This window comes from Myotis daubentonii, chromosome 2, assembly GCF_963259705.1.
Source record: "Myotis daubentonii chromosome 2, mMyoDau2.1, whole genome shotgun sequence".
In the NCBI taxonomy this organism is placed as follows: Eukaryota; Metazoa; Chordata; class Mammalia; order Chiroptera; family Vespertilionidae; genus Myotis; species Myotis daubentonii.
The window spans coordinates 53,861,250-53,880,017 of record NC_081841.1 but is presented as its reverse complement, the minus strand read 5'-3'; the positions used below and the strand labels follow the sequence as shown (position 1 = coordinate 53,880,017).

Sequence of the window (18,768 nt, the reverse complement as noted above, 5' to 3'; positions counted from 1 at the left end):
AAGGGTCCGCGACCCACAGGTTGAGAACCGCTGCTTTGGGGGGGGGGGAGGGATCCAGTCGAGGGGTGTATTGGCAGGCCCATCACTGAAACCCTCAAGTTGTAAAGAAATAGCGGTGCACAACACGTAGTTTTTACAGGGGCTGTCCCTGGGGTTGCAACAGAGAAGAAACTGCTAGCACAGCTATTAGTTTCCCATCCCTTAAATGGCAGGTGGCTGTGAAGTCGTGGCATTTATAGAGACATGCAGTCCTGCTGTTCTACCATTTCATAACTTTGATATTTTAGACCGGCTCCTTAACCCTTTCAACTTCAGATTCTTCCTCTAGAAAGTGTGTAAAACAAGACTACCTATCTCAAAACTTGTTAAAAGTAAACTAAAGAGTGCATCTGAACTCGTTCGGCGCAAGACGCACTGTAAAGTATTACACAGCGGGCGTTAAAGCCCTAACCCCTCCCCACCCCCCAACTACGCACGTTACAAACCCTCAGTCACCACTAATACAGCCTGCCCCCTCCTAAGGAATCATGGGCCGTGAAGTCTTTTGATGGCCACACCCTCGTTTGCTGTCATGGACGTGAGAACTACGTCTCCCAGAATGCAGTGGTGAGGCCGCCGCCACGACCTCCCTCTTCTCCGCCCTCCTTGCACAATAGCCTCCTGGGATATGTAGTCCCAGATCCAAGTCAGCTCTCCAGTAAAAGACAGTGGAGGAACCACAAACCCCAGAAGTCCTCGCGCTCATTCTTCTCCCTCCCCTCTCGGAGACTGAGTGCTGTTTTTGTTGTTGGTGAAAGGTAAGGGAACAGCTGATCCGTCTGTGGGGTAAGAAACTTGGCCTAATTTGGGGGGATCTTATGGCTCGTCACCCCACTTTCAGTCTATGAAAGGATAAACTAAGGGGACTGTAGAAAGGGGTTGCAGAAACGTTTGGGTTTTAATACTTTACGTACGGGAGAAGCCAGCTCCACTGTTGTGGGAGTTCTTGGTCTCAAGGGGGGCCCTGATCAAAGGAATACCGCCCCTCACTGTTCTCACCTTCTTCTCTGTCCTTCTCAAAAAAAGCTTGATATGCTTAAGGGAGTTGGGGAGAGACTGAACTATTTGCTCATCCTTCCACATACAAAACTTGGCCCTCACAACCTTCCCTTTCCCCTTACCACCCCCACACCCCTCGCCAATCCAAAGGCCTTTACTACGTTTGACTCGCTGCGGGGCGCGGGGGGCGGGGAGGGGGGGACCTTCCAAGGTGTAGAATGTCAAGGAACTCTAGAGCCTTACAGAGTGGGATGATGGTATCCCACCGTGCGAACACTTCAGTTTGACTACACACGTACAGAGCTCTCTTTCAGGCCTGTCCCAACTCTTAAGGATTTTATTTGTGGCAAGTATTTGGGATTCCCCAGGCTTAGATCTTTGGGATAATATATACCCCCTTAGAAAACCGGAGAATTGTATTTGAAGAAAACATGGAGTGGTTTTTTTGTTTGTTATATTTTTATTGGTTTCAGAGAGGAGAGGAAGGGAGAGAGATAGAAACATCAATAAGGAGAGAGAACAATTGATTGGCTGCCTCCTGCACACCCCTTACTGGTGATCGAGCCCTTGACTGGAATCGAACCTGGAACCCTCAGGTCTGCAGGCCAACACTCTATCCACTGAGCCAAACTGGCTAGGGCTGGACTAGTTTTAACTAGGGATTTTTAAGAGAGATGAAAATCTAAAGAAACCCATTTTCCTCAATTCAATTAAAAAGTTGCTCTTTATGGTAGAGCTGGCCCACCTTTCCTTCTCTGCTGTCTCTCTTCTTTTAAAGTTCCTACCCCCCCCCCCACCACCACCACCTTACTTCAGCCTGGTGTGGGGTTGTGATGTTCAGGGGTGTGCACATGACTAGTGGCTATGGCTGATTGGAGGCAGTCAGCTGTGGCTGACACAGGATGTAGATTAGTGGGCTAGAGAGAGGGCTGAGGAGGGCCATCTCACAGCCCTAGGCTGAGGAGTTCTGTTGATTATTATTGTTATTGTTCCTCTCCCCACCTAACTCAGAACGCCTCTTCCTCTCACTTTCATCCTATCGTGTGCTTCCAACGATCAATCCAAGCAGATGGAGGAATGGAGGTATTCAACACTTAGAATTGAGGCTAGGGGAGCAGAGAGAAAATAGGGAGGAAAATACCAAAACTGGGTTACACATAGTCAAACCAGTAGGTGTGCCTGAAGAGATGAATGTTAAGTTTTTTTTTGAACTGTCTCTTCCTTCTCTCAACATTATATATAAATATCCCCTTCCCAGGGCTCCTTCCTTCCCACCTTCCAGTCTGTCCCCTGCCCAGGGGTGGGGCTTTCCTGGCTCTAGGCCCCCACATTCCATCTCCCCACACCACCACGTTCCTGCTGAGTGTATCACTCCACCCTTATAGCCGCCGCCTACAGAATTCTTGGCTTCCTGAAATAATGAAGTTGAGGACACAACCTGTCTTTCCTTATATCCTCCCTTTCCCTTTGTCTCTTAGATGAGAGTCGAAGCTGTTTTGTTTGATTATTTGTTTGTTTTTAATTCTTGGGATTAGACAGCTCAGAGAAGGGGAAAGAACAAGAGCTCGTGGGCCTGAGGATTGGGCTGTCCCTCCACCCTCAGCCATATGTTAGCTCTGAAGATGCAGTCGTTACTTTAAGAGATTTGTTGCTGTTTCCAGGTGTCGTAGTCATTCCTGTGTAGTTGGGTCAGCAAGCTCAGGTGTACACAAGGAGACCTGCTCAGAATGAGGGGGCTCCACACCTCAATTGGATTTTTAATTCAGGAGCCAGAAGATGTGGGGGATGTGATGCGGACATGGAAGCTGAAGAATTTGGAATCCTCAAAGATGTTAAAAGATGGAAGAGGAGGGACTGAGGAGGGCAGAGCCTAGGATACTGAGACTTGATCAATGGGGCAGTGAAGAGGAAGCAGAAATTAACTCTAGGAAGAGTTTATGACTTAGAATGGGAGAGTGTGAGACAAGACCAGGATTGACATGGAAGGCCAGCTTCGGTCCTGCAGGCTAAGAGTGATATCTCTAAAAGGGTCCTAAAACCCTCAGGGACTGGATACTAAATATGACTTCACCTCCAGGTAGTGGCAAGGGCTGTGTGTAGGGGTGGATGGAGGTAAAGGGGGAAAAATGAAGTGGAGAGACTTTAGGATATTAACTCTTTGTTTCCTAGGAGGGCACGTATCTCAAGGGAAGGATGGAAGAATCATCAATAAGCCGGGTACCATCTCGGGGAGGAGTCAGCTTTCTGAATGTGGCCCGGACCTACATCCCCAATACTAAGGTGGAATGTCACTACACCCTTCCCCCAGGCACCGTGCCAAGTGCCAGTGACTGGATTGGCATCTTCAAGGTACATCTGGAACCCCTTTTGATCAAGTTCATGGGCCATGGGTTGGTTGGAATAGGGAGAATGACTAGGCTCTTGGATTCTCAGCCTCAAGTTGATAGAGAAGAAGGGAAAAGATGGCAAGATGACAGAGAGTTTTCTGTATAAGCAAAGCTCATCTCCCCGTCTTAGCTTTGCTCTCTTTTGACACATTATTGTCCCCCCACTTTCCCTGTCTTTCATCATCCTTGCCACTGTAACACAATCCTATTCTCCCATTCAATCCCTCAGCCCTTTCTACCATCTATAGCTGGTAGTCGCATCACCATAGCCCTCTCTCACCTTGGACTTTCACAGGTGGAGGCTGCCTGTGTTCGGGATTACCATACATTTGTGTGGTCTTCGGTGCCTGAAAGTGCAACTGATGGTTCCCCTGTCCATGCCAGTGTCCAGTTCCAAGGTACAAGGGAAGATAGACGACTGGGAGGGAAGAGTCAAGGGGGATAGAGGTTTGGAAAAAGGAAGTGGGCTCAGAAACACAAAAGTTAGGCACAGAGAACAAGGAAAAATAAGCTCAAAAAAATAACATAACATCCAACAGGCTCAGCAGACATGGGGTTATCATAGAATCAAGGACTTAGAGGTGGAAGGACCTGTACAGTGCAACTAATTCCACCTCCTACCGAAAGAAGCAGGAACTAGCGGGTAGGGAAGAGGGAAAAGTGGTGTCGTATATTGAGAAAAAGGTGGTCATTAGATTCTAAAAGACCTGGATTCAAATCTCAGCTCTAATACTTATAAGCTGTTTGACACTGGGAAAATTACTTAACCTCTATGTGTCTGTTATCTTAACATTAAAATGAGATGCCTGGTTTATAGGGATAATAAAAGGATTTTAACACTGTGCCTGGTACATGGTGGGCACTCAATAAATATTATTATTATTATTATTATTATTATTGAAGATAGATTTGGGAGAGGAAGGAAAGGACTAGGCAGAAAGGAGCGAGAAGAGTATCCCAGGGAACAGAAATAGTGTATGGGAGGTGGAGAGGAGAGAACAGAATAGGAACAGGCAGCAAGGGACCAGAGCCAAAGAGTGGATAATAAAATATACCAAGGGGACCTGCTGAGCACTGGAGGGCCTGGGGTCATACTGCGGTCCTGGGTCCATTCTTTTTCCCACAGCCAGCTACCTGCCCAAACCAGGAGCCCAGCTTTACCAGTTCCGATATGTGAATCGCCAGGGCCGGGTGTGTGGGCAGAGCCCCCCTTTCCAGTTTCGAGAGCCAAGGCCCATGGATGAACTGGTGACTCTTGAGGAGACTGATGGCGGCTCTGACATCCTGCTGGTTGTCCCCAAGGCAACGGTGCTGCAGGTGAGAACAGAGCAGCAGCTGCTCCTGGGCAGGGGAGTGGGAGGACAGCATTGCCAGGGGGCCCGTCCCACTGCACCTTCCCCTCGGCTATAGCTTCAGCTGGAGACCTCACTGGGAGTTATACAAAGTCTTGCCTCCAAGAAAGTCTCCCTCTAACACAGACAGACGTGAACACGTAGGGCAGGAAAGCAAGCCACCCACAGACCAATGTTACTCGATTCCATAAGAACTTTTTGAGCATTTCTTCTTCAAGTGCTTCATCCTGCCCTAGGCCCTAGAGGATACAAAGGGTAGAGGGAGGCCACTCCAGGGAAGGAGCAACCAGAGGAGGGGAGGATGAAACCCACTTCCGGGACAGGTGAGGAGTGAGAACAGATAGACAGGGCCCAGACCTGCGCTGTCCTATCCTGGAGGTGCTACCCTCGTGTGGCTCTTGAGCACTTGGAATGTAACTGGCCCAAATCGAGTTGTACTGTGGGGGTAAAAGACTGACTAGATTTTGAAGACCTAGTGTTAAAAAAAAGTGTACAGATCTCCATAATTTTTTATATTGATTACATGTTGAAATAATAGTTTTGATAGACTGAGCTAGATAAAATATTATTAAAATTAATATCTTTCTTATTAGTACTTTATTTTTAAGTGTCTACTATAAAATTTTAAATTATATATGTGGCTTGTATTATTTTTCTATTGAACCAAATAGAGAAGAATTAGGGAGTAGAGGCAGATGTTAGCAAGGAAGACTTCCGGAAGAAAGGTGAGGACAGTGCTAGGTGGGGAGGAAGTACACTCCCCAGGCAAGAGGACGGGCCTGAGGAAGGTCAGAAGAGGAGAATGAGTAGCTTGTCTTTGATTTAGATAAACTCCAGCCCTCTAGAACCTTCTAAACACATGTAATCAACACAAGAATAGGAAGAAGATGTTTATATCTTACATTAGTCAGAGATACGTAAGCTCCTACACTGTATTCTGTTTTTATATTCATCATTCTCATTACAGTTATCTTGCAACAACCTAGGCTAAGGGATCACTTTACAGATGACACAGAGATTAAGAGAAGTTAAGTCACTTGTTCAGAGTCACATAGCTCATAAACATTGTGTTGGAGATTTAAACCCAGTGTCTGACTCCAAAACCAATAGGTTAAAATTAGGGGCGCCATCTGTCTTGTCTATGTGGATTGAGAAAGATTTCTACCAGATTTCTGCAATTGCTGAGCCAAGGAGGGGGCCAGCCCTCAAGTGGGAAGAAGTAAAAGAGAAAAGAAAAGAAACAAAAAAGAAGTGAAAGAGGAGTGAGGTCCTAGCTGGTGTGGCTCGGTTGGCTGAGCATCATCCTGTGCACCGAAAGGTTGCCAGTTCTTTTCCCAGTCAAGGCACATACCTAGGTTGGGGATCCGATCCGGGTTGGGGCACATATGGGAAGCAACCGATTGATGTTTCTCTCTCACATCAATGTTTTTCTTTCTCTCTCTTTCCCTCTCCCTTCCTCTCTCTCTAAAATCAATAAAAACATTTTTTTAAGAGGAGTGGGCAGTTAAGAGTGCCGGGAGCTGGTGGGTGGACAGACTTCAGTAGCACACAACTCACCTCTTTGTATCCTGTGCTGATGTATCTTCCCAATCCTGAAATGAATCTGCAGAGTGATGGGATGGGACCTTGGAATGGGTGCTGCACAAGCACACCCTCTCCTCCTGCCCCTGTAGAACCAGCTGGATGAGAGCCAGCAAGAGAGGAACGACCTGATGCAGCTGAAGCTGCAGCTGGAGGGGCAGGTCACGGAGCTGAGGAGCCGAGTACAGGAGCTGGAGACGGCCCTGGCAACTGCCAGGCAGGAGCATGCGGAGCTGAAAGAGCAGTACAAGGTGGGATTGGAGAGGGGGGCGGGACAGGGCCGGCTGCTCTCCCGAGATCCAAAATATTAACCCAGTGAAGAGGGTAAAGGGGAGATATTAGTGGGCTTTTACAGATGGTTCTGACATGAAAGAAATAGGCTTAAGTTGTAACAAGTAGGATTAAATTTGATATGACAGGAGCCATGTCCCAGATTTGTAAAAGACTCAGTTCTCTGAACACAGGAATGCTGAGGTCGGGTTGGGGTAGGTATGTCCGCTGGTAAGGGAATTTTTCCTTGTGTCTTTTTTCAAGGAAGGTTACTGGGTAAGGGGGTTGGAATAAACTCTGGTATGCTCCTTCTAAGCCTTTGCTCCAATCTTTGAAATGAGTTTCAACTTTTCTCTTCTGGGGGAACCTTAATTCCAGGGGCTTTCCCGGTCCCACGGGGAACTCACAGAAGAGAGGGACATCTTGAGCCGGCAACAAGGAGATCATGTGGCACACATCCTGGAACTGGAAGATGACATCCAGATCATCAGTGAGAAAGTGCTGACAAAGGAGGTGGAGCTGGACAGGTGAGGGAACCTCCTGTGCCCCATTACATTTCCTGTGACCCTGGAACTCCAGCTTCTTTTTTCAGGGAGGCAAACTGCTCTGTCTCAGGTGGTTTTTCTTTCCTTTCTCAACTTCTCTTAGGGTATTTCGTTAACTGAGGATATCTTTTTCTGCCTCACTCTCTTCCATCTTTCCAAACTTACTCTGTATTCCTCACCTTCAGAATTAATTTTAGTTACCATTTATTGTGTAGCAAAGGCTAAGCAGGAGCTAGGAGTAGAGGATTTGAAAAAAGAGAAGTGGCTAGAACAGTCAACACAAGATAAGAGAGGATGGATTTAGGCTCGTACCACAGCAAAGAATAAGATTAGACTTGTTCTCTCTTACCATTTGCAACGTCATGGATGGAACTGGAGAGCATTATGCTAAGTGAAATAAGCCAGTCAATAAAGGAAAAATACCACATGATCTCACTCATTCATGGACAATAGAGACCATTATAAACTTTTGAACAATAATAGATACAGAGGCAGAGCTGCCTCAAACAGATTGTCAAACAGCAGCGGGAAGGCCGGGGAGGGTTGGGGGGCAGGAGGTAGGGGGGTAAGAGATCAACTAAAGGACTTGTATGCATGCATATAAGCATAACCAATGGACATAAGACACTGGGGAATAGGGGAGGCTAGGGGACTGTCTAGGGCGGGGGGATAAAATGGACACATATGTAATACCCTTTGTAATACTTTAAGCAATAAAAAAATAAATAAATAAAATAAAATAAAAAAAAAAGATTAGACTTGTTCTCACTGTTAGGAAATGATAGAACTGGTGATCCATGAATGTTATGGAATCTCTGCCCTGAAAAATGGAATAAATCATAGATTTTTAGCATTGGGAGCAATGTAAGGTATTCAAGACGACATGTGAGAGAAGATCACTACCTCAGGAGGCAGCCTCTTTACTACTGGACAGCTGTCATTTTTGTACCTCTTGTGTTGATTCAAGCTCACCCATTCTGTAACGTTCACACTTTGGTCCTGCTTTAGACCTCTGGAGCCACATAGAATAAATTTCTTTCTTCTGGCAGGCAGCTATTATTTCTAGCAAATAACACAAGTACTGACCACCTCCCCTTGCCTGTTCTTCAAGAGAAATACTCTAATTCTTTTTTGCGCCAAATGACATAAGTTTCTTTCATTCAGTACTGGTAGATTTGATATTTTTTCAAACTCTTTAAAGGAAAGAGGCATTCTGTCCAAGGCCCAGAGTAAAAAGTGAGTTGATCCCTGAGGCTTCTTCAGTTCAGGATGTTAGTCTTGCCCTAGGGAGATACTAAATGTCTAGGTTCTAAATCATGGAATAGAAAATCAGGGATCAGACTGAGCATCTGGAAAAGATTAGTTACTGTCTAGACCAGGGGTCAGCAAACAATGGCCCATGCGCCAAATCTCACATGCCACCTGTTTTTGTACAACCCACAAGGTAAAAATGGTTTTGATAGTTTTTAATGGTTGAAATATTTTTGACATGTGAAAAATACGTAAAATTAAAATTTCAGTGTTCATGCCCTAGCTGGGTAGCTCAGTTGATTAGAGTGTCATCCCGATATGCCAAGGTTGCAGGTTCGATCCTCTGTCAGGGCATATCCAAGAATCAATCATTGGATACTTAGATAAGTGGAACAACAAATTGATGTTTCTCTCTCTCTCTCTCTCTCTCTCTCTCTCTCTCTCTCTCTCTCTCTCCCTCTCCCCCCCCCCCTGTCTCTCCTTCCCTCTCTCCCTCTCTCTCTCTCTCTCAAATCAATAAATTAAAATTTTTGAAGTTCTCAGTGTCCATATAGTTGTATTGGAACAGCCATGCTCACTTACTTACTTATTATCTATGGCTTATTCCTCACTACAGTGACAGCGTTGAGTGGTTGCCATGGAAACCACATGGCCTACAAAGCCAAAAATATTTACTGTTAGGCCTTGTACAGAAAAAGTCTGCCAACTTCTCACCTAGACCAAAAGTTTATAATTAACAATGAGTGTCACTTGTCTAGAAAAGACTGGATTCTGGTCTCTTGACTGAGTGAAAACAATGAGGGAACCATCGACAGGACATTCCTTAAAGTGATATGAAAGAGAAAAGAAAAACTGTTTATTTCTAGATTGTGCTCTAGAATCAGGAGTCTTGGGTACTTCGGGCTTCGAACTCGGTTTGGGAATTTGAGCATCCCACAGAGAAGTGGAGGCCTGGGCCCAGAGGAGCACCAGTCGGAGAGCTCAAGACAGAAGTTCGAGCCCTTCATTCCTTCTCTGGTGACCAGTCGGTTATCTGACATTCTGTCCCCCACTCACAGGGTTAGAGACACAGTGAAGGCCCTGACGCGGGAACAAGAGAAGCTCCTTGGGCAACTAAAGGAAGTACAAGCAGACAAGGAGCAAAGCGAGGTAAGGGCTCAGGGTTGGTTTGCTTTCTCAATTGTTCATCCAGTGTTTATTGAGTTCTTTCTGAGTGCTGGGCACCAAGGGCGATAAAAATGTAAAGAAACATTGTGTACACTCTCCTGGGGAACGTAAGTCAGGATCAGTCAAAGGGGAGTATAGGAAGTATCAACAGAGAAGTGTAATCAAGTGTGATGGTGCTCCACAGAGATGAACGGGAGCGCATTTGTGGGGGACGTTAGGAAGGACTTTAAAAGGGGACATAAGCTAGTTCAGTGTTTCTAACCTTGTTCAGCAGCAGGAGCTTTTCTCCCCCATCAGTCAAGTTTTGCATCTTAAGTGGAACCTCACTGAATAAATAACAGCAATATTTCATTGCTGTAAGTTTATTTTTATAAATGTAAATGCATAATATTTACATATAAGATAGTAAAAGCAATTAGGTAATTTTGATGGATACCAAACTTGGAAACTGGAGGTTATGGATGACTGTTCTGTCAGCCTCAGTGGCTAGGTAGAGTATTTTGTTGTAGTTGTACAATATTGAGAACACCTTGCGTCACACACAAGTAGGTGCAAATTGATAACAGTTTTTAAACTGTCCACCTTGCAATCTCATTTTTCTCTTCACTTCAATAGAAACTACAATAGAAACTTTATTCTGAGATTTATATAAAAATTAATTAACCTGGCCCTAGCCTTTTTGGCTCAGTGGATAGAGCATTGACCTGCAGACTTAAGGGTCCCAGGTTCGATTCTGGTCAAGGGCACATGCCCAGGTTGTAGGCTCGATCCCCAGTAGGGGCTATGCAGGAGGCAGCTGATCAATGATTTTCTCTCATTGATGTTTCTATCTCTCTCTCCCTCTCCCTTCCTCTCTGAAATCAATAAAAATATATTTTAAAAAAGAATTTAATTAACCTGGGAGCACATGTCAGTGGATTGGTGATTTCCAATGTGTTAACTTGTGAGATTGTGCATTTTTTCACATAATTTTTAATACTTTTAAATATTTGAAGTTTAAATTAAATATTTTCAGAACCTCTAAATGACTTCCTAAGAATCCTAGGCTTCTGTAGAAGGTTGTTTAAAAACCATTTGCGCCGTAACCGGTTTTGCTCAGTGGTTAGAGCGTCGGCCTGCGGACTGAAGGGTCCCAGGTTCGATTCCGGTCAAGGGCATGTACCTTGGTTGTGGGCACATCCCCAGAAGGGGGTGTGCAGGAGGCAGCTGATCGATGTTTCTCTCTCATCGATGTTTCTAACTCTATCCCTCTTCCTTCCTCTCTGTAAAAAGTCAATAAAATCTATTAAAAATAAATCAAAACCATTTGCTTGGCACTGATGAAAAGGTAGAATTTGAGTAGGCAGAGATGAAGGGAGGCCATTCTAGAAACAAAGGAAAACATGAGCAAAGGCTTAGAGTCTGGAACACTCAGGGCAGTTGAATATGTGAGTGAAGAGTTTGAGATAAGCCCTGGTCAGATTGTAGACGCTCTTGAGTTTAATCTTTATTCTGTAAGCAGTGAGAGGCACCGATGATTTTCAAGTAGGTGACATGCACTCAAAGATGAATCTGATTGCCTTGTGGAAAATGAGCTAGTTGTGAGGTTTTTCAGTACTCCAAGCAAGACATGACCAGAGCCTGAGCTAACATGTTGTGGAAATAGTAGAAGAGAAGATGGATGTGAACAAGATGAAGAATGGAGAAGCAATAGGCTTTTTATGGGCTGCTAGGGAGAGAACAGATCCAAGCATGGCACCAGGGTGTCCAGCTTAAGTGACTTGGGAATTAGTTTGAACCATGGATAGAAATAAGAAAGGAAAGACCTATAGTAGAATGGGAGGTAGAATGTGTTGAGTTTGAAGGAACTGGAGGACATCTAGACTGATGTTTTTATTTAAAAGAAAAAGTAGAGAAGCAGAAATGAGACATGGGCTACCTAGTTATGTAAGACCCTAGACTGTGACGCTGGATACCGCACTTCCTGGGAGCGGTAGACTGGATGTTCAGGATTGAGTCACTTTGAGCTGAGAACCCAAGAAGGGGTGACGAAAGCTGAATGCTTGAGTTTGTGTTAAATCTGAGAAGTGGAACCTTGACCTCTCATCACAGTGGTTCACTTCCCTGGCCACCTCTTTCCTTACCTGTTCTTCACCTCCGTCAGGCTGAGCTCCAAATAGCACAACAGGAGAATCGTCGCTTGAATTCGGAGCTGCAGGAGGCTAAGGGCCGGCAGGAGGAGCAGGGTGTGCAGACCCAGCGACTAAAAGACAAGTTGGTTCAGATGAAGGACACCCTAAGCCAGGCCCAGCAGCGGGTGGTGAGTGAAGCCTCTAGGCAACAAGAAGTAGAGAAAGTTGCAAGGACTCACTACAGAAGTCTGGGGAAGGATATGCCTAAACACTAAACAACCCAATCCTGAGTCCTAGTGCAGTGGGGGAGGAGGTAGCCTAGTTAACATCTTCCTGGTTCACAGTGACTTACTGGGAGCCCTGATCTCCATCTCTTCCTTTCTTCTGAGGCTGAGCTGGAGCCCCTGAAGGAGCAGCTTCGAGGGGCCCAGGAGCTTGCAGCCTCAAGCCAGCAGAAAGCCACCCTTCTAGGGGAGGAGTTGGCCAGCGCAGCAGGAGCCAGGGACCGCACCATAGCCGAACTACACCGCAGCCGCCTGGAAGTGGCTGGAGTCAACGGCAGGCTGGCTGAGCTCAGTCTGCATTTGAAGGAGGAAAAAAGCCAGTGGAGCAAGGAGCGGGCAGGGATGTTGCAGAGTGTGGAGGTAGAGGGATGGAGGGACCTGGCAAGCTCACAGCCATCACCCCCACCTCTATGTGGTCAGACCTCCTAGGAGGAGAGAAAAAAAGGGGGCAATGGGAACCTCAGAAGACTTAGGTGGGGAGGAGCTGTGAGGGAGGAACACTTCATTGTCCAGGTGTGACTCATCCCTAAATAGTGTCCCAACCCTGATCTCTGTAGCACCTTGGTTACCATCTTGATTCAGACACATGGACCGTTCTGGGCACCAGACCCTTGCCCTAATGCCCATTACTGATCAAGCAAGTCCCTTGCTTTCAGGCCTCTTCCTTTGTTCATGGGTTTGAGGGAGTGGGGAAGGCAAGAAGGGGAAATGGCTCCAAAAGTAGAGGAAGGTCACAGGGAGGGATGGTGCCATTGCCAGTGGTGCCCCTTTTGCTTCATCTTCCCATTTTCCTTGCTGGCCATCTCCCAGGCAGAGAAGGACAAGATCCTGAAGCTGAGTGCAGAGATTCTTCGGCTGGAAAAGGCAGTTCAGGAGGAGCGGACCCAGAATCAAGTGCTCAAGACTGAACTGGCCCAGGAAAAGGATGCTAGCCTGGTGAGGCGCCAGGCACCCCTGACCCTGGTCCTGTGACCTCTGGAAGCCTGTGCCCCCTCTCTCTTAAGTGCAAGGGGCTCCCTTATTTATTGGGCAACATCTCACTTGCACATCTCCCAGCCTTCATTGGTTTGAAACATGCAGTGTCCCTTTCTGCTCTTACATTTGGGCCTAGTAGTGATGACTTAGGAGAAGTATGGCTTGCCCCTTCCATGCCCCTGCTATGTCCCTGCACCCAGCCCAAGTCATCAAGGTCCACACTCAAGAGGCAGAGACTGAATTTCCCGTGGCCAAGGAAAGGGGCTCATGGAAAAAGTGTTGGGGCTTCCCCTGTGTGTGTTGGGGCAAGGGAGGAACGAAGGCACAGAGACATGATTCTAGGTTGTTGGGTCCCAATCCCAGAACCCGGGTTTTTTAGGTACATTTTAGGCTCCTTTCCGTTTGGCCCTTTCCCTCAGGTGCAGTTGTCAGAGAGTAAGCGGGAGCTGACGGAGCTGCGGTCAGCCCTGCGTGTGCTCCAGAAGGAAAAGGAGCAGTTGCAGGAGGAGAAGCAGGTGAGAACTCCCTGGTGGCCAGAACTGAGGGCTTGAGGACTAGACACTGTGTCTCTTGGCTTAGGAACTGGTACCTCTAAGAGGACCCTGAGGCTAAAAATGGGACCATTATCAGCTGATTTGGCAGGACGAGATGATTGCTAGGGGAAGAGACATTGTAGGGGGCGAAGGAGGGCCCTTTGGGGGGGGGGGCTGTGAGGATCTACCTTAAGCTTCCCCCCCTTTGGTGAAGGTGTCTAATCCTCGGGGGCTCAGAGTTAAGATTGGATGCAGAAGGTTCTACAGCCCAGCAAGGCGGGCATCTTTCCAGCCTCTTGCACCTCTTTTCTCCCCAACACCAGGAACTGCTAGAGTACATGAGAAAGCTGGAGGCCCGCCTTGAGAAGGTGGCCGATGAGAAGTGGAATGAGGATGCTGCTACAGAGGATGAGGAGGCAGTTGCAGGGCTGGGTCTGTACACCCCCAATTTTGTGACACCTCTTCCCCGCCCCACCTTGCCCTGTTGGGGAGAGTTCCATGTGACCACCCCTGGGAGCTGCCTCTGCCTTCTGTGTTTTGCCTTTTTCTTCCCAGACTCGCCCTTGTCTGATTTAACTGTATCTTTTATCCAAAGGAGTCAGAGCTGATGCAACCCTCTAACAACATATCCTTCTTTCTCTGCCCACGCCCTCACCTACAGGCTGCCCGGCCGCTCTGACAGACTCAGAGGATGAGTCCCCAGAAGACATGAGGCTCCCACCTTATGGCCTGTGTGAACGTGGAGATCCAGGCTCCTCTCCTGCTGGGCCACGAGAAGCTTCTCCCCTAGTTGTCATCAGCCAGCCAGCTCCCATCGCTCCCCACCTCTCAGGGCCAGCTGAGGACAGCAGCTCTGACTCGGTGAGCAGGGGCAGGGAGGAGGGGGTCGGGCCAAACTCAAGTGGCCCAGCCTCCAGAGCAGCAAGACAGGCATATGGGGCTCTCATTTTTCTTTGGGGAAGAGGAAGCAGGCCCAGTCCCAGGTGTCCAAGGCCACCCAATGGACACCACCACAAAACCCAGTCCCACTCAATAGCCTCACTACTCCCCACACTCATTTTCTTCTTATCCACCAGCTCCCTTCAAAACACCTTTCCTGCCCCACTCTTACTGTCGCCCTCTGTTCTGTCACGGCCTGAACTGTTCTTCCCTTACCTGTCCCACTGTGCTACTCCCCCATCTTGGACACTACCCCAAACACAACCTATCTCTTTGGTGCCCAGGAGGCTGAAGATGAGAAGTCAGTCCTGATGGCAGCTGTGCAGAATGGGGGTGAAGAGGCCAACCTGCTGCTTCCTGAACTGGGCAATGCCTTCTATGACATGGCCAGGTGAGAGTAAAAATGGGGGGCAGGAGAGAGGTAGGAGAATGCCAGCAGAAAGGCTATCCAGGTGAACAGTCCCTGCCCTTCCCCCAGCCAAGAAAAGGAGACATAGGTGTGATTGACACAGAAAATTATCTACCACTCTAAATCCCAGGTGCCTTCGTGTAATCCTTCCCCTCAGCTTATCGGCACACATGCACTCAGAGGCCCTGCCTTTAACTGGCTTCTGTTTTCTAGCACCATCTTTCGTGGAGCCCAAATTGCCCTGCATCCTCTCTCACCTGCCCCTAACGTTTCCCCAACCACCAGGTAGGTTCCTAGTCTCCATCGGGGGAGGAAGGGAAGTAGGAGACCAAGCCCACAGGGACAAGAACAGAGAAGAGACTGGGATCCAGCATCCGTCTGACCGCCCCTGATATGCCGTCTCTTTCCTGGCTTCCCTGGGGGACCCTTTGGGTGGTGAAGCCACAGGGGCGGGGAATTCAGGTATCAGATTGCCCCCTCTGCCTTCCTTTTCTTCTGCAGGTCAAGAGGGGAAGGCAGAGGGAAGAGAGATTTTATCACCTAGTCCCCAGCTTTGCCTGGATGTGAGATGGGCTCAGGGTGGGGTGGGGGTATGCTGTCATCCTTAGCTGGAGCAGGAAGATGAAGGACGATGTCAGGCTCATTTTCAGCTTCATTAGGCAGCAGATAGAGATGGAGGGAGGAGAGCAAGAGGTTGGGGGATGGGCTCTGCACTGTGGGGACCAGCAAGGACTAGAGAAGGAGGGCACAGGGAACCGGGAAACTCCCTAGCATTGTGGGGAGAAAGATGCTATGGAAGAGGCTCAGAGAGAGAGAACTACCAGGATGCTGTATTAGGAACAAGAGAATCTGGGAACCCAGGTGCATGAGTCCCTCTCCCTGAGGTCTGCAAGTCAATAAGGCAACAGAGCACACTGACCCTCTCCTTTTCCCTCTGTCTCTCTTTAGTGGCTTTGCAGTGGGTCCCTTGTCAGAGGCCAGCACTGGGGGCCCTGCCACCCCCCCATGGAAGGAGTGCCCTATTTGTAGGGAGCGCTTCCCAGCTGAGAGTGATAAGGACGCCCTGGAGGACCACATGGATGGACACTTCTTCTTCAGCACCCAGGACCCCTTCACCTTTGAGTGATCTCACCTCTCCCTAGTACAAGCACAAACACACACTTAAACACACACACACTCACACACAGACACACATTTAGGTCTCATGCCTCTTTTCCGACACGGTGGGCTCCATGATACTCTGTCCCTAAGAACCACTCCTGTGTGCCGTTTTTATTCCAAGCTCTCCAACCTCCTCCTCTCCTACCAGCCCTTTTGTCCAGGCAGGGGCCCTTCATGGAAGAATGGCTGAATTTACCCCCTGAAAGCGGTTTGGGAGAAACCAGAATGGAGGAGGCCTCCCCCAGGGGGAGTAGAACCTGCCCCCTCCTAGCCCTGGTTGCTTCTGTCACTCACCAGCTACTGCAAGCACCACCACCACTCCACACACACACACACTCACACTCACAGTCTCTGATGCCCCAAAGCCAATCCCTGGGGCACCCTACCCTCTCTTCTTTTGGGGTCTATGTTTGTTCCCCTGGGTTTCCTCTGGGGCCTGCATTGAGGCAGCAGCATGGACATCATGACCTCCTCAGGTCTCAGTTCTGAACTTCATTGGTTCCTCTTACTGCCCCCCCCCCCCACTGCCTTCCACACTCCACCCCAGCCTTTTCCTGTACCATTAAGATATTAAGTTTGGAGGTTTCTTTTTGTATTTTTGAGGTTTTCTGTACTCTTACCTTCTACCCCTCCATGCCAACCTCCCTCCCCCCACAATGTCCTCACATGGAAAGAAATAATGCATTGTGCCTTCTGTGAGGGATGGGGGAACAAATGGTCCCAGGTCCTCCCACTTCCCAGCCCTTCCTCCCTCCAGGCTCCCCATAGCAGTAGAGCTTTCTCCCCAATATCCCTCCCCCTACCTGTAGTTTGGACAAATATATTTATATGGTATGTATAACTCTTCTAATAAAATGTGTTCTTATTATAAGGTGTGACTAGAGCAAAGAACATCCAGACACCTGGCTTTTAGACTTCAGTGGAGGGGTAAGCGAGGGAGGGGGCTTCAGGAGGCTTTATCCCATTCTGCATGCTGCGCTGGCCACCAGTGGGAAGAGGAGGAGGGAGGAACCTTTGTCCCAGGTGGAGGTCTAGCTTGGAGAATACTGCAGTGCAAGAGGAGCAAACTGTGGGTTGGTATTGGCTTGCTCAGGTTTTAATCCTGGATGCGGGCGGGGGGCGTGGGGGGGGGGTAGAGGGAGGGACTCGGGTATAGGGCCAAAGTGCATCCCTTAGAAGGCAAGGGTGGTTTCCACCACTCAGACCTTCACCCTCCATAGCAGCCATCACTGTACCTTGGGCCAAAGGACAGGCATTACTCCTGTCAGGAGTGTACACCTTTGAGTATCCACTTTATAAAAAATGCCCTAAACCCCATACCCCTAAAGACTATTTGATATTCTTCCCATCTCTGCCTCCCTCTCTTCCTCTGTTGCCATCCTCACACACCCGTGTGCACACTCTGACTCCACAGTCATGAAAACACATTCATCCACTCTAACCAGCTTCACGGGCTAGACAGAGACGGCATCATAAAGCATTTATTAAGGACCTGCATGCTCATCACGGCTCTCAGGAATGCCCAGTACAAGCCATGCCTATAGCCCCCTTGTTCACTATCCCAGTAGCTCCCTTATCCTCCCTTCATTCCCTTTAGGGCCCCTGGGTGGGCCACTGCCACCCCACCATTTCTTCTATCCACCTGAAACCCTCCACCCCCCCCTTCCAACCCCACCTGAATGACATCTTACATCCTTCCTTCTTCCCTCACATCGCTGTCTCCTAGCAACCCCATTTCATTCCCTGAATCCCTTCCAAGGAAATTAGAGATAATGGATCTCTCCTCTCTCCATCTCAACTCCTCTTTATTGATCCTCCTTTAATGAAAGTTAATTATAACAATGATTTAATTAATAGAATCCCTCTCTTCCTTTATTGCTTCCCGTATTAAGACTATTAATAAATACGAGCTGGGCTGACAGAGGCATCCATCACTGGCCTGGGATTCCCCCCATACCCTCCTTTTCCCCTCCCCCGTACCCCCCCCCATTCTTGGCCTATAAACTTGCCGGGGTAGTGGGGGTTAATCAGAGAGGAATTATGAGCCAACATCCCCAGCAGGAGGTGCATTTAATGAAATCACTTGTGATTTATGTCTGGGGGAGGTTAGAGAGGGAAGAATCTGGAACCCAGATATCCTTGCTTCTAGAAAGGTGGCCCCTAGTGCAAAACAGGAGGAAGAAATAAACAGAAACCCAGGGCCCCTGCTCCCACCCACAGCCCCTGCCAAGGCGCGCACACCCCCTTCCCCAACAGGAGCTTCATGGGTAGCTGCACAAGGCCATTGACACACCGGCTACCAGACTAAAAGCACTTGGGAAAACTGCAGCGTAGGTTTCCTTCTTTCCCACCTAATAAAACTTGACATGGGTCATTCTCACCTCACTTTCTCCCCAGCCCAGTTCTGCTTCATCTTCCTAAGCCTGCTCCATGCTCCCCTCCTCCATGAAGCCCCTCCGTACCTCATCAGACCCCTCCATGTAACTATTTAGAGCCCGCAGCTGCTCCTTGCTCTGCCCTTGCTCTGCAATCTGCACCTTCAGGCTAGACATTTAAAGCCATTTCTCTTACCTACCCCAGGATCCAGGGCCTGGCCTCTGACACAGGGAGCCCAGGGAAGGGTAATTGATTGCATGGGCAGAGAGGAAAGAGACTTCCAATTTGAGTTCTTTTTCCTACTTACTGTTTGGTATTTGGCAGCTCAGCCTTTCTGCTCGTTTCCCTTAGACCAGCTCGTTCCCCCCTCCTTCCCAGCATCCATACAG

At 48.3% G+C, this 18,768-nt stretch overlaps 1 protein-coding gene across 8 annotated transcripts; it reads left to right on the top strand.

Moving 5' to 3' along the window:
- The first annotated feature begins 690 nt into the window (after positions 1-690).
- On the top strand, positions 691-16,874 carry CALCOCO1 (calcium binding and coiled-coil domain 1). Of its 8 annotated transcripts, none has more exons than XM_059683105.1 (16): positions 691-797; positions 3,208-3,387; positions 3,721-3,823; positions 4,552-4,742; positions 6,451-6,609; positions 7,007-7,155; positions 9,483-9,573; positions 11,735-11,890; positions 12,092-12,346; positions 12,797-12,922; positions 13,381-13,476; positions 13,818-13,926; positions 14,156-14,355; positions 14,718-14,824; positions 15,056-15,127; positions 15,791-16,874. In XM_059683105.1, the coding sequence occupies exons 2-16, from the start codon at positions 3,232-3,234 to the stop codon at positions 15,966-15,968; spliced, it is 2,148 nt and encodes a 715-aa protein (XP_059539088.1). In that variant the 5' UTR covers positions 691-797; positions 3,208-3,231; the 3' UTR covers positions 15,969-16,874. The 8 variants fall into 8 exon arrangements, with proteins under 8 accessions (XP_059539088.1, XP_059539087.1, XP_059539089.1 ...); XM_059683104.1 differs by having other exon boundaries at positions 734-825; XM_059683106.1 differs by lacking the exon at positions 691-797 and adding an exon at positions 2,232-3,115.
- Positions 16,875-18,768: the final 1,894 nt, after the last annotated feature.